This window comes from Stomoxys calcitrans, chromosome 5 (assembly GCF_963082655.1).
Source record: "Stomoxys calcitrans chromosome 5, idStoCalc2.1, whole genome shotgun sequence".
Taxonomy (NCBI): Eukaryota; Metazoa; Arthropoda; class Insecta; order Diptera; family Muscidae; genus Stomoxys; species Stomoxys calcitrans.
In genome coordinates, this window is record NC_081556.1 from 42,337,691 (window position 1) to 42,360,192 (window position 22,502).

Here is a 22,502-nt window from a genome sequence, read left to right on the forward strand (position 1 = left end):
ATTTGAGAATAGAGTCCAAGACAATAATTTTCAAGATTTTTTAAAAAAGATTGCGAGCCACTGAAATCTTTTTTACATATCCAATCTCCACTGTAGAAAACTGCAAATTCGAGGGTTAAAAATGTGGAAATTTCAACAAACATATCATGCAGTAAATGTGTATGAGGGGGATAAAATTACAGCCAATATTTTGAAAAGGATTAGGACTTTCCCTTTTTCTTTTAAGAAAATGAGTTTGCAACGCTTTTATTTTCAAAAATCTTGTGTAAGCTAAAACTAATTTTTGATGTTTTTGCTGATTGAAAGATTTTGTATAGTACCTAAAAAAGGATATATAGGCAGCATTTCATCAGACGACTATTTTGTAATATTTGAATACAGATTTAAGCACAAGACCCTTAGCGGGAAGTTGTAAGCTAAAAAAATTTAAGGATTTGTAAAGAGCTGTATGAATTATCGAATGAAAAAGTGAAGAAATATTCAAAATTGCACATTTCTTGTAACTACTAAAGACAACATCAATCAACTGAGAAAAACAACACAAAATTGAAATGAATTTTGTAAGTATTTAAATCAGGACCCTCGGAGGAAAAGTGAAAGCCACAAATTATAAAATATTTGCAAAGAGGCAATGCTAACTAACAGGCAATAAAATAAGGCTACTTATTTTAAATATTTTAAAACTATCTCCTAGACATTGAATCTTAAGGTCCAAAATCATGTATATAAGAAAAAGTATTCAAAAGATAAGTGAGTGAAAAAAGGATATATGGACAACATTTTGTCAAAGAATTATTTTCACGAGTTAGAAACAGAATTCACTAAAGAACACTCGTTGGCTAATTGTAATCAAATATTTTTATCAGAAACAAAAAAAATAAGACTTTTACAATAATTTAATGACTACCTAAAGTGGTATATAATGTGAAATTAGTGGAATATTGATGTACGGAAAATGTTTTAATAAATTGTTGCACTTATAAAAAGAATTTACTAGTCCAAAATCTTGAATATAAAAAACACGAATTGAGAAAATTGAAAAAGGACATATAGGAATATTTTCAATATTTGAGTACATGTTCTAATACAGGACCCCCAGTGGGAAATATTAATGACAAAAAAAATATTTTCAATTCTAGTAGACTTTTTATAGGAAAAGGTAACTTTAAATTCTTAAAATATACGAAAAAAACTGCAGGCATTAAGTAATTGAAAAAAAGGATATATGAACAACATTTAACTTAAGGACTATTGTTAATATTTGTGAACGGAATATAATACAGGACCCTTGGTGAGAAATTGTAAACCAAAAATATCATAATATTTTTAAGGGAAAGTGAGAAATTATAAAAGAAGAATAGAACATTTTTATTTTTAAAAATTTTTCTGTAGTTAATTTATCTACAAAGGAAACCAATTTAGCTGACCAAGGGATTTTATAAGAAGCGAAACACAATTTTGAAAATGCTACATTTACTGGTAATTGGTTATATTTTTTTGCCAATTTTCCTTAAAAATCTCCTACATTTTTGAGCAAATACTACTGCATAAACACTTTTTTTAATTAACCTTACTATTTTTCTATATTTTCACCCTTGAGTCATTTTGACCTTTCTCAATGTACTCAAAATATTCCTTTGATAATACCATAGTTTACAAACTCTATAATTAGCATTAATCTTATTTTCTTCTCTTTCTGCATAATCTTATAAAAATATCTTTTCACCTTAAATGTTCATGTGCGTTAATAAGCTAGGGACGACCTACATAAAAAAAACTTTCTGATATGTGATGTTATATCTGATTATCCCAAAAAAGGTATATGTGAGCACGAAGCCTTATGTTATTGGGAAAAGTTTTATAAAACTTTCTTTCTTTGGGGATTATTAAGGGTTACCATGAGTAGTTATAGAGGTACATTAATCGAAAAACAACATAAGTTTGACTTAAGTTATGGGCTAAAATTATTGACCTGACCACACCCAACGAGTAAGTAAGAAAACATAAAGGACATATGAAAAAATTTTTAACTAATTTTTATTTTAATCAAATTAAAAACAAAGTATTATGTGGGCAAGTGGGTAAAAATTGTAAAAGCAATGTGTTGGTTACATTTAAAAAAAAAACCAAAATAGTTATGTGAAAAAAGGATATATGAACAACTATGAGTCAAACACAAATTTTGAGGATGTTTTAACAGAATCTTGTAAAAGACTATAAACCAGAAGTTGTTAGCCATAAGTTTCAAATATTTGTTAAAACCCATAAACTAATTAGTCTTAGAAGAAAAGGTAAAAATATAAAATTTTGGATTGTTTTCTCCACATTTTACTGACTGGACTGCTGGTAAACAATCTGTTAATTATCAAATTAATAAATGCCAAATATGCAAATATTGATAATATTGATACATGTAATTCTACTTTTTTTTGTACTTTTTAATGAATAATTAAACTCTTGGTAAATAAGCACAAAGGGTAAATTACATTTAACAAGCAATAATTATTCAAAAATCTATTCCGTAATCTATTGCTATAAAAATGAGTACAAATATATTGAAAACAAAATCATCAGTAGAAAATACTGAAAGCAGAATTGCTTTTTTCAGATTTTTTATGTAGCGTAAAAAAAGGATATACAGACAAAACTTTAACGAATTGCAATTTATAGAATTTTTAAACTGAATTCAATGGAGAACCTTAAGAGGCAAATTGTAAGCTAAAAATGTTATTAAATTTGCAAAGGGGTAGGAGAAATACATAAGAAACACAATAAACGTACACAAAATTTACAAAAATTGTACGCACCTATCTCATACAAAGTTAATCGTAGAAAATACTCAATTCAAATAAATGGTAAGGGTTAGTTTAAACCTTTTTTTTAATTTCAACTGACTTAATATATATTTTTTTGGTGTTTTTAATATTTCTCACCTATTAGTAACAATTAAATTTTGAAAACAGTGGATATCAGAAAAAAGGATATATGGGCAACTTTGTATAAAAAGCTGGTTTTATGAATTTTTGAATAGAATTCAGTAGAGCTATTTCCGGGTTAAATTGTAAGCTATAAATGTCATATAATTTGTTAATGTATATTGGAGTTTATGAACAAATAACTTCTAAATTAATTAAAAAAAATTTAACTGTCAAATAAAACTATGACATAACATAAGAAGTCCTACAATTATAACTATTGCTTTTTTAGACAACTAGATAAATAAAATCCAAACTTGGTTAATAAAAAAAGGATATATGCACAACTTTTTATCAAAAGGTGGTTTTCAGAGTTAGTGAACATAATGCAATAGAGACGCCAACGAGAAATATTGTAAGGGAAAAGTGTTGGATATATGAACAACTTTTTACCCAATGGTGGTTTTCAGAATTGCTGCACACAATTCAAAAGAGACACCAATGAGAAAAATTGCAAGAGAAAAAATGTTGGACACTGAAATTACCATAAAAGGAAATGATAAAAAAAGGATATATGGACAACTTTTTATCCAATGGTGGTTTTCAGAATTGCTGCACAGAATTCAATAGCCACGCCAATGAGAAAAATTGTAAGAGAAAAGTGTTGGACAATGAAATTTCCATATTGGAAAATGATAAAAAAAAGGATATATGGACAACTATTCATCCAAAAGTGGTTTTCAGAATTGCTGCACGTAATTCAATAGAGACGCCAATGACAAAAATTGTAAAATTGTGTTAGAAAATGAATTGATCATAATTGGTAAATGAGAAAAAAAGGATATATGGACAACTCTTTATCCAAATATGGTTTTCAGAAAAGGTGAAGATAATTAAATTTAGATGCCAATAAGAAAAGTTGTAAGAAGAAGTTCCATAAGATTGAAAATGTAATGGGATAAAAAGATTTTATTTAAATTTGTCGTTTTTAAAATGAAAAAAAAAAAAATATATATAAAAATAAAAGCCTCTCAACAAATGGTATTGTAATATAATTATTCCTATAAACATTTGTTTAAGCAACAGTTCAACAATTCTCTCATATCAATGAGTGCAGCGAATCTAGAATCTTGAATATATGTATAATAAAAACTGCAAAATGCAAATTTTGCCCATAAACATTCCACTAAGGAACAGGAGTAAACTTCTCATATATCAATGATAAGGGGCCTCCTTTTTATAGCCGTGTCCGAACGGCGTTCCGCAGTGCGACACCTCTTTGGAGAGAAGTTGTAGATGGCATAGTACCTCACAAATGTTGCCAGCATTAGGAGGGGGAAACCACCGCTGAAAACTTTTTCTGAAGGCCACGCCAGGATTCGAACCCAGGCGTTCAGCGCCATAAGCGGACATGATAACCCCTGCGCTACGGTGGCACGATTTCGAAATGTTGAAAAAAGGATATTTGGAAAGCATTTTGTTAAACAACTTTTTTCTATATTTGTGATCAGAATCCAATACATTACTTTTGGTGGGAAATTGTGAAGGTGGAATACAAACTAAAGAACGATTAATTTTGCATATACCTAACAACTAACGATAACATCATATGTACTTTTATTAAATTTAACTTTTTATTTATGCAGTATATCATATAATAAAAGTTATGATATCATATGTAAGCATCGGAAAAGAAAACAATGGACTCGGTACAAAAAATTTAAAATCCATAAAATTTTGGCTTTATCATTTTGGGTTGTTTTTAAATTTTTTTATATGAGAATATATATCTATATATATCAATTTGGCTTACAACTTCCATTCTTAGGTCTAGGATGAGATTCTCTCCACAAATCCTTAAAATGATCCTTCCTGAAAATATTGTCCACATATCCTTTATATTGAACTTACCAGGCTTAAGAAAACCTCTAGAAATATGTTTTAATGGGATTTGCCATTAAAACAAATTACTCAAAAACAAGGAAATGAGACAAATGTATTTCTTTCAAAAATGGTAAGAAATTCACAAACTAGGAGAGTTGAAAAAAAGGATATATGCACCAAACTTTATTGAATAGCTTATTATTGAAATTTCAAACAGGGTCTTATAGAGAACTTCCAGCAGAAAGTTGTAAGCCAAAAATACTAAAATATTCATAAACAGGTATATGATATACTAAAGGTAGAAACTGAAAATTATAAAACTTAAATAAATAAGTATTGCAAATATTTACCACATAAAAGTTATGCAAGCCAAAAATTTCTTTTGTAATTTTTTATTGAAAAAAAAGCAATCACATAGTAAGTGAAAAAAGGATATATGAAATAAATTTTTTAAAAGGACTCTTTTTATTATTTGAGCACAAAATACTATGCTTAACACTGGGAGGGAAATTGTAAGCCAAAAATCTTAAATATATGTAATATTTAATGAAATTTACCGAATTACCATTCGAAAACCAGTTAAATTAACCTTAACCGAAGATTTTTAAGAAATAAAAAAATTGACTTATACCTTTCTAAGATGGTTTAGCATGAGACTCTGTTTACATATCCTAAAAAAACCTTTCGAAAATATTTAGTCAATAGAGTCTTTTTTCCACGTATGCAATTTTTGAAAATTTTAAGTTTTATAGCCGCAGTGACTCCTCATTCGGAACCTGTATGTGTAAGGATATCTGTATGTGTGTGTGTCTCCAGTACCCTAGCGTGGCTCTCATCCCCCGCCAATGCCAAGGCAATATAGTCTCCGAACCTGTTACAACATTCTTATGTTGCAAATTCCTCTCTATTACCCTCCATATAAATGGCCAGTGGGCTATATTCGGAGTCAAGCCCCATTAGGAGCCTACAGCCCACTTTAACAGTGTCCAACATGTGTGAGCCTTGTGATTGTCAGTAAGATTTTGAAAACTTTTACTTCAGTTTCCTATGCTCGCCAGGATTCGTACCAAGGCGTTCATCATCTTGGACAGACATACGCTACGGTGACCTCCTTTTTTCTATACTCGATATTTCTCCATATTCGCTTTACGGCCTCTTAAATGTATTTGATCAATGAGTGTCGACAAAAATGTTCCATTGCGTCTCCTCTATACCATTTTTTCCTATCAGTATGTCATGGGACACACAGTTCATCCATCTGTTTCCAAGGATTTGGCTTATCTCGCCTCTAAGGACCTGGTCCAACCGGAACTAGTCTAAGGATTGGACCAGTGTATCTGTCCTAACATTGTTAAAAGCAACCTCGGTGTTAATACAGCCTCCACCGAACACCCTTTGAAGCAGGCATGCAGCTTGTATTCTACCATAGTTCTGCTACCAATACCATGGAGCGGGATTTGAGTTGAAAGGACGTAAGGCTTTTAGGTTTATATGGCTTTTAGACCACATAACTTGCTTTGCCGGGTATGGGTATAAACACCATTCTTTGCTCTTGCCAAGCCTTCGGAGTATATATAGTGACCAGATAGGGTGACAGTTAATGCGCCTCGGTCTATAGCAATACTTCTCAAGGCGTCCTTTAGCATAGTCCCTTTTACTACGAAACCTTGAAAAGTACAACATATCTTTTTCTACTCTGTATAAATAATTAGGTACAAAATAATGTTTTTTTCTTTTGTAATTGGTCTTACATCGAACTGCAATTAAATATAATATATTTTATCATAACTTTTGCTTTAGGAATGATAAACAAATGAACAACCCTGAAGAGTTGAAAAAAAGGATATTCGGACAAAACTTTATGGGATGACTTGTTATAGAAATTTTAAACAGAATCTTATAGAGGACCATTAGAAGGAAGTTGTAGACCAAAAATATTAAAAAAATAATAAAGGGGATTGTGAAATACTACAGCTAAAAAATTAAAATTATAAAATCAAAAAAAAAAAAAAAAATTAAAAACGTGTTAAGTTCGGTGGTACCGAACTTATGATACCCACCACCATAGATAAATTAACCATCCTCTTTTATAACAATTCCACTACCATATCCATAGCAAATGGGGGCTGGTCTGACTCATATTTCATTCAGATCCAGAGAACTCTTATACAAGTCATAGTTTCAGCGAAGTCGTGTAGCAAATCCGCTTTTTATGGGATTAAGACCCTAAATAGGAAGGTATAGAGCATATGCCGGTCGAATGATGGGAGTTTAATACAAGTCACTGTGTAAAATTCCGAAATCGAGTAATTAATGCAGCTGTTATGGGCTTAAGACTCTTAAGCGGCAGCTATATCTGAATAAAAACCGATATGAGCCATATTTGAGTCAGATATCGAAGGATTTAATCAACTCATTATTTTAAATTTCAATAAAATCGGATAATAATTGCGACGTTTGTGGGCGGAGAGTATTTCTAATAGCAAATCATAGGCCTTTGATATTTACAAGATTTATTGCTTCTATCATCTTTAATTTTGCTACACCGTCTCACTTTGGAGGCATTAAAATTTTTATTCACATTTTTATGGGGAAGATAATGCCTACCTATATTTTTCCCTTAATATCCTTGTAAAAAATTCCCCATCACATTTTCTTATGGTTAATGATGATGCTGTCAATTACTTTCCCAGAAATCATCGATTTCTTAAAACCCCCAATTAATGACAATGTAAAATATAAAACGCTCTTTTCTCCCACCATTAATGAAAAATGAAACAACAGCAGCACAAAATCCTTTAGAAAATTTCTTGGAATATTTCTTTGAAGGATATCATCTATAAATAACACATCATCATAAGATAACAAAGACTTAGCCTTGAGTGTGCTAAAAAGCATATCAAATCATAACAGCAAAAGTAATTTGCATGACACGCTTGTACAAACACAAGCACACCAATACCCATACAAACACACAACACATTTCATTTTTATGTTTGGGAATTTTGTGATGGTTACTTTGGTGTATCCTTTTAATTTTATATTAAATATATTTTTAATAATATATACATATGTATATACCCCCAGAGCAAAGCCACAAGAAAAGTGAGTAAGAGCGAAAGAAAGAACCTAAGACCCTTTTGCAGTGTTTGTGTGTTTCAAATTAACATATGTTGGCATAATTTTATGCAGAAAGACTACAACAAGTAGCAGCAGAAAAAAATAGCTGTCATTAAAATATTACCAAAGATAAGTAGACAAGGGCTAAAGTGAGGCAAAGCCGACTTTTTGATACTCAACAATGGCTATACAGTCTAAGTCGTGAGAATAAAGATTAGTTTTAATTTGATATGTTGAATTTAAACCAAAATCCGTACGTATTGTAAAAGCTTAGGAAGGAATCGTCGTACAAAATTTTGAGAAGATTGAATGATAAATGCTTTCGAAAAGACTTTAACAGGGAAAATAGGGAGATACCTATATATGGGGGCTATGAAAAGCAATAGCTTTGACGGGAATCATAAGAGAATCCTTTATGCCAAATTTTGTAAGAATACGCTAACAGATGACTACAAGGTTGCAATATTAGTTCAAATCGGGCGAACATAAATATAACAGCTATATCCAAATCTGCACCGATTGCAACCAAAACTCTCAAGTAAGCATTGTGCAAAATTTTCAGAAGATCGGTTGATAAATGCACTTGCCAGGGCTCTAGAAGTGAAAATCGAACGATACATACACCCAGAGAAATTAGTCTGCTGATATTTAACAAACACTGTCTGTTGATATAAAATTTTAGGAGTTATTATACCCTCCATTGTAAAATGGGGTCGACATTCCGTTTGTAACACCTCGAAATATACGTCCAAGACCCCATAAAGGAAAAACATTGTTGATCGTCATGACATTTTATGGCAATCTAGCCATGTCCGTCCGTCCGTCCATTCTTCTCTCCGTCCGTCCGTCCCTCTGTCCGTCTGTCTGTCCGTCCTTCCGTCCGTCAGTCTGTCTGTCCGATCGTCCATCTGTGCGAGCGTCCGTCTATCGAAAGCACGTCAACTTTGGAAGGAGTAAAGCTAGGCCCTTGAACTATTGCACGAATAATTATAATCAGTGAGGTTGGTTGGGATCGTAAATGGGCCATATCGGTCCATGTTTTGATATAACTGTCATATAAACCAATCATGGATCTTGACTTCTTGAGCCACTAGAGGGCGTAATTCTTACCTAATTATTATCCGCGGGTCATGCATTGGGTATATACTGCAGTTGTCAGACCTATAATGCTATATGGTGTTGTGGTTTGGTGGACGGTGCTTCAAAAGTCCAACTACTGCTCAATACTTAATCGGATCAAAAGGATGGCTTGTTTGCGCATCACAGTCGCACTAAGGAAAACACCATCTAATGCACTGAATTTAATGCTACATCTTATGCCTCTGAACATTGTGGCTACCCAAATTGCAGTGACCACTGTCTTGAGGTTAAGGGAGCTTTCTCATTGGTCATGTGGCGGCTACGGACACTGTGTTATCCTTCATAAAATATTCAAAGTTCCAGGCAGTGTGGATAACACCCCACCTGAGCTACTTTTTGATAAAAAGTACTGCACCATTATTCCTGATAGACCCAATTGAAACTACGATATCCCTGGTACCAGAAGTTACATAGACTTCTATATGGATTGTTCCAAACTAAATGACCAGTTTGACTTTGGGGTGTACTCTGAAGAACTAAAACTGGTCACATCGAGAAGGTTACCCGATCACTGCAGTATGTCTCAAGGGGAGATCCTTGCATTTAAAGAAGTGGCGGAATGGCTAAGATATAAAGTCATTACGACGATTGGCATAAATATGTTCTCAGACAGCCAGGCCGGCATTAAATCCTTGGAGAACGTATTTATGAACACAAAAACCGCACTCGACTGTCGCAGATCTCTCAACGAGATGGCTGAATAGTTTAAAATTCACCTGTTCTGGGTGCCGGGCCACAGAGATATTCTAGGGAATTGTAAAGCTGATGAGCTTGCGAGACAAGGAACTACCCTATACTTTCCAAGGATACTGGAATCTGTGGGTATGCCTGTAGCGACATGTGAGCTAAGTTTTCAGGTCACAAAGTGGGAGCTGTGAGCATTCCAAAACTATGTGGCCAAATCTAGACTTCAAGAGGTCTACTGCTTTGCTGTCAATGGCTAGAACCGACGTCTCAGTCATTGTGTCCATCATGAGAGGTCACTGTCTAATCGGAAAACATGCTGACAGACTGAAGGTTGCTAGCAACGACTTTTGCAGTAGCTGTGAGAACATCGAAAAAGAAGAGACTATAGAAAACCTTCTGTGTATGTGTTCTGCACTGGCAGTCAAAAGGAGTTCCGCTTTAAGTTCTCATTTCTTTGAGAACCTGTGTGATTAGGCGGATGTGAACATTCGCAAGTTATTGGGCTTTTTAAAGCGATCTGGGTGGTTCAACGGTAGGAATTAGAAGGCATCTTCCTTCTTCTGAGCCTATGGTATCACAATGGATGAAAACGTCTAAGTGAGTCTGATGCAGACTGCCACTTAACCTAACCTATCCAATTTGGCTGAAATTTTACGTTAAGTGTTTTTTATTGTCTCGCAACAACTATGTCAAGAAAAGTCTAAATTGGTTCATAACCTGATATATTGTAGTTCCCTTATAAACCGATGTCGGGTCTTGATTTCTTGAGCCGCTAGAGGGCACAAGTGTTACCCGATTTGGCTTAAATTTAGCAAGAAGTGTTCCAACTTCCAACTATTGTGCCAAATTTGGACTAAATCGGTCCACAACCTGATATAGCTGCCATGTAAACCGATCTGCGATCTTGACTTCTTGAACCTCTAGAGAGCGAAATTATTATCCGATTTGGCTGAAATTTCGCTTTTAGTGTTTCGTATTGTCTCGCAACAACTATGCCAAGAAAAGACTGAATCAGTTCGAAGCCTTATATAGTTCAAATATAAACCAATGTCCGCTCTGAACTTCTTGAGCCGCTAGAGGGCGCATATATTACCCAATTTGAAATTCAGCAAGATGTGTTTCGTTATGACTTCCGAAAACTGTACCAAGTATGGTCTAAATCGGTTCATAACCTGATACAACTCCCACATAAACCAATCCCTCGAATTTAGTTTTTGAGGGTGCAATTCTTAACCAATTTGGATGAAATTTTGCGTTAAGTGTTTCTTTTTGTCTCGCAACAACTATGTCAAGAAAAGTCTAAATCGGTTCATAACCTGATATAGTTCCCATATAAACCGATGTCCGCTCTTAACTTCTTCCGCTAGAGGGCGCATATATTACCCAATTTGGCTAAAATTCAGCAAGATGTGTTTCGTTATGACTTCCAACAACAGTGTCAAATATGGTCTAAATCGGTTCATAACCTGATAACTCCCATATTAACCGATCTCTCGATTTTAATTATTGAGCCTATAGAGGGCGCAATTCTTATCCAATTTGGCTGAAATATTGCGTTAAGTGTTTCTTTTTGTCTCGCAACAACTATGTCAAGAAATGTCTAAATCGGTTCATAACCTTATATAGTTCCCATATAAACCGATGTCCGCTCTTAACTTCTTGAGCCGTTGGAGGGTGCATATATTACCCAATTCGGCTGATATTTCGATATGACCTCAAACAACTGTACCAAGTATGGTCTAAATCGGTTTATAACCTGATACAACTCCCATAAAACCGAACTCGGATTTTCATATTCTGATTTCTTGTGCTGCTAGAGGGCGCAATTATCATCCGATTCAGTTGAAATTTTGCATGAAGTTTTTTTTAATTACTTTCAAAAACTGTACCAAGTGTGATATAAATCGATTCATAACCTGATATAGCTCCTATATAAACCGATATCCCGGTTATACTTCTTGAGCCTATAGATGGCGCAATTCTTAACCGACAGCAGAAAATGTTTGCTGTTTTAGCAAAAAATTACAGCTGTCCTATTTTTAGCACACTTTCTGCTGTTACAGCAAGTGTTTTTACTGTCTTTACTAAAAAATTTCTCTGAGTTTTTTTATATATGCGATATATATATAAATCCGAACTGATTTTTATGAAGTCGGTCATGAGAGAAACCTATCGTGAGAATCGGTTAACAAATGAAGATATTATGGCAAGATTAGTCCAAATCGGCCGAATATATGTATGGGAGCTTATCCAAATCTGAACCGATTTCTCTCAACTTCAGCAGGCTTCGTCTACAGGCCAAAGAAGACGCCTGTGCCAAGTTTGAAGATGATCGGACTAAAACTGCGACCTGTACTTTGTACACAAATGACAGACGGTCGGACAGACAGACATAGCTAAAACGAATCAGAAAGTGATTCTCACTCGATCCGTATGTTTACTAATGGCTCTATCTCTCTTCCTTCTGGGTGTTACAAACAAATGTACTAACATATAATACCCTGTATCACAGTATTGGTGTAGGTTATAAAAAGGATATGAATTTAATGGCAGCAAAATACGAAGAAGGAAAGCAAAAAAAAACATTTGTTTTTATTTGCATTTCCATAAAAATCTTATTTGTTATTCTTGGACTTTGTTAAGTTAAGTCCTTTGGCTCTTCATAAGCATTTGATTACAAATTAATAGAGTTTTTAAAAGAATTTGAGTAAAAGCCAAGTCCCCTTCAAAAGAAAAAAAAGAAACAAAAAGTTTAGCATATTTTTGTGCGTTCTGTTAAGGAGTCTAGCAAAATATGCAAATTATTAACAGCCCATACCCCTTGCCAAAGATGTGTATTTAAGGAAAGGGGAGAGGAAGCGAATAAAGATTTGCCAACAGGAAAAAGAGTTGGTCTTACAGAGTATAAAAATAAAAGTTTTTTTTTGCGTTTTCAGGCTGCTTAGTACCATATGAGTGTCCATATGAGTTTGTATTTTAAAAATAGTTTTCCTACCAATACCCAACCCAATATAAGTTGTACTAGAGTTGCTTAAAATGTTTTTGTCTGATGTCATTCATGGCTTAAATGTTTTTTCTGAACAAAGTACACTCAAGTTAATAAGGCACTATGGAGTTTATACCACAGTTGTGTGTCTTTAATTTTCTATTCAGTTTTCTGTTTTCTTATTTTTATGGGACTTACCAATTTGTGGCACATCATATTGCCTTTGTCCACGCGCTGAGCGTAACATTAATTGATTGGCCAAGCTGTGGGGTGAGGTAACCGAGGCTATGGCCGCTGCTGAGGAGGAGGTCAAACCTCCGCCACCTCCTGTTGCTGAGCTGCTGCTGCCGGAACGCTTGTGATTCGAAGGATGTAAAAGTTGATCGGGTTTTTGTTGTTCCCCTATGGCTGAGACTATGTTGGAGGAGGATTTTTCTGCCTGTGGGCCATTTGCTTTGATTTTGTCATTATCCTTAGGGGAATCCTTGCCAGAGGACGAACTGGAGGAGGATGATGAGGCTTGTTGAAACTCATTCAAATTGGTATTGTGCACCTTGCTGGTGGCGGTGGCCTCCGAATTGGCCAAAGACAGTTTATTGGAATTGAGTGTCTTGAAGAAGTGTTGCTGTTGCTGGGTTGGTTTGTTCTTTTGGCCAAAGATATTGCGGGGCAATTGTTGCTGTTGGGCCCTTTTGCGTGCCCATTTCTGCTGCAGCTTTATGTTATTGCGATATTTGGGATTGAATTGATGTTGCTGCTGGTGCTGCTGCTGTTGCTGCTGCTGCTGTTGCATATGATGATGCTGTTGTTGCTCCTTTTCCAATATCTCCTCCAAAGCCTGGGGCAGGCCCATTTGCATATGCTCTTGGGTCTGATAGGCATGGCCATAGGGATTGCTGTGGGGCGACATTAAATGGTGTTGTTGCTGTTGTTGTCTGAAGCCTGGAAATTGAGGAACATTTTGATGTTGCAGCCTTTCCTTATTCTCTTCCACCGCCAAATCCTCCAAATAGGCATAGCCATCTAAATCAGGAAAGACATCTTCCTCATCGGCAGCCGTTTCCAATTCCATAAAATCATCCATATCCAAAGTGTGGGGACTTTCGAATTCCCTTTCCATGGCTGGTGGTTGCACCACTCGACCATATTCATATTTGGTGGGTCTACGCAGCTCATAGTTCAAGGCCAATTCACCATCATTATAGTCCCCCTCCTCGCCTTCCAGCAAAGGAGCCGAAGGCTGTTTGACCACACTGCCAAACATGACATTGCGAGCCTGGGCATTCAACCAATTGGCATAATCGGAGTCCATATCATCGACAGGATGCATTTTTATGCGGCCCGTTATAACGGGACGTCCATGATAGCCCGACTCTTCGGCCGTTTGTTTGGCCAAGCCTATGGTCATTAGACGCTCACGTTCACGCTGGGCCAAATCGGCCAACTGAAAGGGATTGGAAGAGGGATTTTTGCCAGCCCCCGCTGAAGCGCCGCCAGACGACGACAAATGCAGTGAGGAAGAGGCAGCAGAGGAACTATGGCCATTGGCGTTAAGCGGCGAACTGCCACCGTTGGCATTCGCCGAGGGGCCGGAGCCGGAACCGGAACCTGTTAAATGCAGGGCATAGAGACCACCATTGACCAGCAGCACACAGACCAGCGTCTGTATCAGTGAGAAAAACATTTTCTTTTTATCAAGGCTTTTGTAATATTCAATGGTGATGGGTGGTATTTTTAAAAATGCCAAGTTGGAGCCGAAATTTGAAAGAATCTCGAGGAGTTTAATGTTGCTTAAGTGGAGGGGGATTTATCAGTTGCTAAGATCTTTGGGCTGGAAATTAAAGTTTAGAACTTTTGCATTATCCAGCGCTAAGAACTTTAAGCAGGTTTCAAATATAAGGAGGTGGCTACACTCTTTTTTGTTGGCAACTTTCCTCTAGGGGGTTTTTTGCTGTTGAAGGGCCAAAGGTGGGTAGATAACAATTTCGATTTGAAATCAAAGTGTAGGCGTTGTTGTTGTTCGTTATCCTTTATATTAAGCCCACCACCTTGTTTGTTTCCTGTTTTTTTTTTTTGTTTTTTGTGTGTAAATTCTTCAGGGATAATTTGATATTTTGCCAAGAGCTTTAATGGAATGCTAAGGCTCTCCCTTTTGGTTGCTCTCACCCCGCTCCTTCTTTCTCGTTGGCTCTCTTGCTTGTTTGTTTGTTATCTTCTATAATTGAGGGTCTTTTATGGCCCAAAGTGTGTTCCGGGTTTTGCTTTGGCCAAAGTCTAGAGTTTCTGTTTTTTTGCTTGTTGCTTCCGTTTCTTGATTTCCTGGGGTCGTCTGACTTGACGCCTGGTCTCTGTGTTTGTTTGTTATTTCTGTCTTCTGTTTTGTTGTTGTTTTTGTTTTTGTTTTTCTGCTCCTTCTCTGTTTTGGAGTCTTTTTTTTTTGCCTCTTGTTATGTGCCGTTGGTAAGGGCCCGTAGGGAGAACACACAGAAGTTGGCTATTTTTACATATAAGTTTTCTTTTTGTTGTATTATTATTTTTTCTCTTCTTCTTCTTCTTCTTCTATTATTGTTCTTTGCTAAGTAAACTGTTTACTTGTTGTTGTTGTTGTTGAGCAGTCTTGTGTTGTGTTTTTTGTTATTTTGCGTTTTCTTTTTGAGACCCCCTTCCTTAAGGTCTTACACACGGCTTAAGGTGTACGTATGTCGTCGCCGTGGTCGTCGTCGTCGTCTCGATGTCCAAGAAGATATACTTTTGGGCGTTTGTTTCTGTTGTCTGCTTTTAGGTGCTTGAGTTTTGCAAAGGTGGTCTTTTCTCACTCACAAATCATGTGTTCTATAAATATAGACAGACTTGGTTTATTTCTTGCTTTGTTTCTTGTTATTCTGTTCCTGGTTAGTGTCTATGTGCTTAGTATGGCTAGTCTGGCAACTAGGGGTTTGGGGGGTATTTGTCATCCAAATCGCAGTGTCTTCAGACTGTCAACTCTTAGTTTTTTTTCAGCAATCCTTTAAAACACTGTTTAATTTGTTATGCTTAAGCCATTTACACTATCCACTAAAGTTCGGAAAGGCTAGAAATATGCCGCCGGTAGTTTTATTATTCGTTTGTTGTTGTTTTTAAATATTTTCCTTTTTGGGTTTTTTCGCCAGGGAAAATATTTGCTAAAATTTCTCTCTCTCTAAGATGTTAAGGAACTTTTTTGGTTTTAGGTTTCTTTGTTTAAACAAATACAATGATTATTGTTGCTGTTGTTGCGGTATGTGTTAAGGTAAGAGGTTAACGAGCAACTGGTGCCTGCGGCTTTTACAATCTTTGCACCCAGTTGCTACAGTCAAGATTGACAAAACAACTTATGAACTTGGCTAGTAATTAACACTTTTTCCAAATTTTTTCTTATCTTACTAGCAACTTAAGAGATATATTTCACACCAAATTGAATATTTTTATTTATTTTTTTGAATACCCAAAAACCAACACTGACACTTCTCTTTGGGGGAAATTGAAAGCCTTTCAGTTTAAAGGTTTTCTTTTAATAATTTCGAAAAAAATTATGAAAAGTTTTTTTTAATTATTTTTTTTAATTCAAAGAATTGGAATTTTTGTTTTCGTTGTTTATTGATTTTTCAACGGTGTTGGAATTTTTTTTTATTTATCTTTTTCTCACACTTTTATCTTCGCTAAGAAGAGCAGGAACTGTATTTGAATGTTAAGCCTTTGGTTTGAAGGCTTTTTAATAATCTTTACGTGTTTTTGGCTTTGTCGCCAAAAGGCCCGTTTTGCTTTGTTTTCAGTACACTTCACTAAATATGTGCCTCAGGTTCAGTATTAATTTTCACCATCTAATTAAGTGCTTCAGAACTTTTTTCTAGAGATTTTTAAGAATTTTTCTTACAATTTTCTTCCGATTTTTCTGAGATTTTTTTTTTGTTATTTTCCCTTTTGATTTCTCTTTTAATTTTTTCTAAATTTAGGGATTTCTTTTTTTTGCTTCTTTTTTTTAATAACACAACAATTTTGTTGTCCTTCCTATCATATGAACCGACGAGCAAGGACTCGTCGTCTCAGCAGGTTTCGCCTGTTTGTCTACTGTTAGAAATTCTCGCAATTGCTTCAAGTGCTGCTGCTGTGCTGCTGCGGCTGCCACTACTGCTGCTGATGTATTGTGTGTTGGATAGCTCTATAATGTCGTTATATTTACAGTCCTTTTGCATGTTACTCATAATATAAGGGGCTGATGTTGTTGTTGTTGTTGGCGGCGGCGGCGTTGCTCTTGCTGTTGTTGTTGTTGTTGTTATTGTAGGTGTTGTGTTGCTCGAACTTGTGCTCTAAAGAGCTCGTGGGCCATCACATCACACTACGGGTGTTTGTCTGTCTGTGGGCATGTGTGAGTGCGTGCCTTCGCCAGCAATGTGGAGGTGCTTCGTTGGTTCATACGCTCGTACTTCGTTCGTTCGTCATTCGCCTCTACAGTGAGTGAGTGAGTGAATGAGTGGCTATGTGTGCTAGGGCCCTGTTGTGATGTTATTGCTATAGCTGATAATGATAATATAGATGATGATGACGACGACGATGCAGACAACAACACATCGAAGAGCCAGTCATTCAATGCTGCTGCCACTGCTGCTGTATATTGCCGCCGCTTGACTTCAATTCCATTCAGCTCAACCACTTGTTTTCACATTGCTCGGCAATATTCGTTCCATTGAGAAACACACACAAAAAAAAATCTATCACTCTCTCTCTCTCTTGCTGGCTCTCCCTTGCTCACATACCTTATAGGGCTGAAAACAACGTCATAACATAATAAACAGATAACATTTCAGAGAGATATTATGAAAACTGTGCTTATATTATATTTTGGCTCTCTCTCTCTCTCTCGCTCTCTTAACTCTCCCTCTCTGAGATACGTAATACTCTTGCTCTAAGGGTTTTGCAGATAATATATATAACTGTGAGTATAGAAGAATTTGGTTGGGTGCTGGAAAGGTAATTTCCATAACATTATAGACCGCCCGCCGCCCTTCTTTTTAGGTATTCAACAGTCCATATGTTTTTTCCTACATCTCGCCTGTTTCAGCTCTCCGCCAAGGACCCTACGAGAAAAAATCTAAATGTGTTTTTCGTTTTATTTTAGCAAATTAGGCATAGAGTATCAAAGAGGGTTACCATTTTGTTATTCGGCGCTGAGATTCACAAGGATACATTTTATTTAGGACAATATGAAACATATATCCTATATATAAAGTCTATTTGTGTTTGTTTGTTCCGTATAGACTCAAAAACGGCTGAACCGATTGCCTTGAAATTTTCGCAGATTGTAAAGGTTGTTCTGGAAGGAAACATAGGCTATATATTTATTTTGATATCGGGAGGGGGCGGACCCTCCCCCTTACCCCAAAAAGTACTACCCAAAAATAATTTGCGTAATAAAAGTTGGGCCAAGTACCTGGGGTGCCGCCCCAGCCCTCTTAAAATAGGTCTATTTGACGATCTTGACAATATGGGACTCAAATGAAAGATATTCGGGAGTAGGAAAAGGCTTTATGCTTTATTGATAACGGAAGGGGGCGGACCCTCCCCCTTACCCCAAAAGTACTACTTAAAAATAAAAGTGGACCGATCAGGACAATATGACACGAAAAGTATTGAAGAGTAGAGTAAGAATTTCACAATAAAAGTTGAGTCCAAGTACCTGGGGGCCGCCCCAGCCTCAAAACCCCTTAAAATAGGATTATTTGACGATCATGACAATATATGACTCAAATGAAAGGTATTCGGTAGTAGATTACGTATATGGTCAGGAAGTAGGAATAGGCTCTATAATTTATTGATAACGGAAGGGGGCGGACCCTCCACCATTACCCCTAAAATACCGCCCAAAATCAAAAATGGACCGATAAGGACAATATGGGTATCAAATGAAAAGTATTTGGGAGTAGATAACGAATCTGGCATATAAATTCATGTCGAAGTATAGGGGGTCACCCCACCGCCACAAAAAACGTCCAAAATGAGCACATTAGCCAATCACGGATATATGGGACTCGGTTTCTTTGTTTCGTATATGCTGAAAAAGGCAGAGCCCATTTTCTCGAAATTTTCGCATATTGTGTAGGTTGGTCCGGAAAGAAACATAGGCTATATAATTTTTCGGTATCGGAAGGGGGACGGACCCTCCCCCTTATGCCAAAAACACAACTCAAAATCAAAAGTGGACCTATATAAAAGTGGCTATATAATTTTTCGGTATCGGATGGGGGACGAACCTTCCCCCTTATGCCGAAAACACAACCCAAAATCAAAAGTGGACCGATCGGGACAATATAGATATCAAATGAAAGGTATTAGAGAGTAGAATACGAATATGGTATTAAAATGTGAGTCTAAGAACCCATCGGGCCGCCCCAACCCCAAAACTCCCTCAAACTGACAAATTTGATGTTCATTTCAATATGGGACTCAAATGAAAGGTATTCGGGAGTACATTTCGAATCTGGCATACAAAATCAAATCGAAGTATAGGGGGTCACGCCACCTCTCAAAAACGCCAGTAGACCCCTAATGACTATATGATACTTGGCTGAACCGATTTTCTTAAAATGTTCATAGATTGTCTACGTTTGTCGGGAAGGAAACATAGGCTATATAATTTTTAGATATCGGATGGAAGCGGACGCTCCTCCTTACCTCAAAAAACATACCCACACCCGAAAGTGGTCCGATGGACACAATAAGGGTACCAAATGAAAGATATTGGAGACCAGAAAACGAATATGGTATTAAAAAGGTACGTCCCAGTACCTAGCGGGCCCCCCAACCATAGAACTCCTCTAAACAGATATATTCGAAGTTTACGTCAATATGGTACTCAACTGAAAAATATTAGGCGGTAGATTACAAATATGGCATAAAACATTAGGTCCAAGTAATGGGAGGTCGTCCAACCCCAATTACCCCCAAAAGGACATATTAGCCGACCATGGCTATATGGGACGCAAATGAAAGGTATTACGGAGTGGATTACGAATATGACATTAAAATTTGCGTTAAAGTCTAGCTGGCGCTTTTCCTTTCGTCCTAAAGATACGTCAAATGGGTTATTTGACCCATTATGACAATATGGGACTCAAATGAAGGGTATTTGAGAGTAGAAAACGAATTTGATATCCAATTTTGAAGCCAAGTATTTTAGGGAATGCCCTAAAGCACCTCCTAAAATGAACTTCATTTCCGTTGGGAATAAAAAACTAATTAGATATCTATTTCAGTGCAGAGTGTCGGTGGCCGCCCCAGCCCCAAAACACCCTCCGGTTCATATTTGCCAGCCATGGCAATATGAGGCTCAAATTAAAGGGATTTGGAAGTGCAGCACGGATTTAATATCCATATTTGAGTCGAAATGTCTGAGGTGCTTTCCCTTCCCTAATAAGAACATTACCCTAAGGAAGAATATTACCACCAGGAACCGAGAAGGGGAAAATTCTCAAACATCAATGAGTGCTTTCCGATTCAAGTTTAAATTCAATGATAAGGAATCTTTTTTATAGCCGAGTCCGAACGGCGTCCCGCAACACCTCTTTGCGGAAAATTTTTTAAATGAACATGAATTATATTTTACCTCACAAATGTCGCCAACATTAAGGAGGGATAAACACCGCTTTGTCCGATGTTCTCTCCAGGATTCGAACGCGTTCAGTGTCAGAGGCTGCAATAGCACGAATTCTATATCCGCATTCAGGACGAAGTGTCCCCACCCTAAAAAGATATTTGAGAGATAAAGAGGGCGCAGCGGAGCGGGAGCGGTTGGGCTTGTATAAATTATAATAGAACAAGAAAAAGCGTGCTAAGTTCGGCCGGGCCGAATCTTATATACCCTCCACCATGGATCGCATTTGTCGAGTTCTTTTCCCGGCATCTCTTCATAGGCAAAAAAAAGGATATAAGAAAAGATTTGCTCTGCTATTAGAGCGATATCAAGATATGGTCCGGTTTGGACCACAATTAAATTATATGTTGGAGACCTGTGCAAAATTTCATTCCAATCGGATAAGAATTGCGCACTCTAGAGACTCAAGAAGTCAAGACCCCAGATCGGTTTATATGACAGCTATATCAGGTTATAAACCGATTTGAACCATACTTGGCACAGTTGTTGGATATAATACCGGATAAGAATTGCGCACTCTAGAGGCTCAAGAAGTCAAGACCCAAGATCGGTTTATATGGCAGCTATATCAAAACATGGACCGATATGGCCTATTTACAATATCAACCGACCTATACTAATAAAAAGTATTTGTGCAAAATTTCAAGCGGCTGGCTTTACTCTTTCGGAAGTTAGCGTGCTTTCGACAGACAGACGGACGGACATGGCTTAATCGACATAAAATTTCACGACGATCAAGAATATATATACTTTATGGGGTCTCAGACGAATATTTCGAGTAGTTACAATCAGAATGACGAAATTAGTATACCCCCATCTTATGGTGGAAGGTATAAAAATTAATAAAAACAAGTAAAAGCGTGCTAAGTTCGGCCGGGCCGAATCTTATATACCCTCCACCATGGATCGCATTTGTCGAGTTCTTTTCCCGGCATCTTTTCTTAGGCAAAAAAGGATATAAGAAAAGAGTTGCTCTGCTATTGAAACGATATCAAGATATGGTCCGGTTCGGACCACAATAAAATTATATGTTGGAGACCTGTGTAAAATTTCAGCCAATTCGTATAAGAATTGCGCCCATTGGGGCTCACGAAGTAAAATAGACAGAACGATTTATATGGGATCTGTATCGGGCTATAGACCGATTCAGACCATAATAAACACGTTTGTTGATGGTCATGAGAGGATCCATCGTACAAAATTTCAGGCATATCGGATAATAATTGCGACCTCTAGAGGCTCAAGAAGTCAAGATCCCAGATCGGTTTATATGGCAGCTATATCAGGTTATGAACCGACTTGTACTTTATTTGACATAGTTGTTGAAAGTAAGAATAAAAAACGTCTTGCGAAATTTCACCCAAATCGGATAGGAATTGCGCCCTCTATAAGCTCAAGAAGTCAAGTCCCCAGATCTGTTTATATGACCGCTATATCAGGTTATAAACCGATTTCAACCATATTTGGCACAGTTGTTGGATATCATGACGAAATACTTCGTGCAAAAACTCATTCAAATCGGATAAGAATTGTGCCCTCTAGAGGCTCAAGAAATCAAGACCCAAGATCGGTTTATATGGCAGCTATATCAGGTTATAGACCGATTTGAATTATACTTGGCACAGTTGTTGGATATCACAACAAAACACGTCGTGCACAATTTCATCCCAATCGGATAAGAATTGCGCACTCTAGAGGCTCAAGAAGTCAAGACCCAAGATCGGTTTATATGGCAGCTATATCAGGTTATGAACCGATTTGAACCATACTTGGCACAGTTGTTGGACATAATAACAAAACACGTCGAGCAAAATTTTATTCAAATCGGATAAGAATTGCGCCTTGTAGAGGCTCAAGAAGTCAAGACCCAAGATCGGTTTATATGGCAGCTATATCAGGTTATGGACCGACTTGAACCATACTTGGCACAGTTGTTGGATATCATAACAAAACACGTCATGCAAAATTTTATTCTGATCGGATAAGAATTGCGCACGCTAGAGGCTCAAGAAGTCAAGACCCAAGATCGGTTTACATGGCAGCTATATCAGGTTATGGACCGATTTGAACCGTACTTGTCACAGTTGTTGGATATCATAACGAA

At 36.6% G+C, this 22,502-nt stretch overlaps 1 protein-coding gene across 2 annotated transcripts in view; it reads right to left on the reverse strand.

Annotated features, from left to right (window-relative positions):
- LOC106086166 (LIM and SH3 domain protein Lasp) overlaps positions 1-14,650 on the reverse strand; it is a 191,579-nt gene extending 176,929 nt beyond the window's left edge. For both annotated transcript variants that reach the window (XM_013250721.2, XM_059370169.1), the window contains exon 1: positions 12,931-14,650. In XM_013250721.2, the coding sequence (XP_013106175.2) occupies positions 12,931-14,416 (1,486 nt within the window). In that variant the 5' untranslated portion in view covers positions 14,417-14,650. The remainder of the gene's footprint in view (positions 1-12,930) is intronic.
- Positions 14,651-22,502: the final 7,852 nt, after the last annotated feature.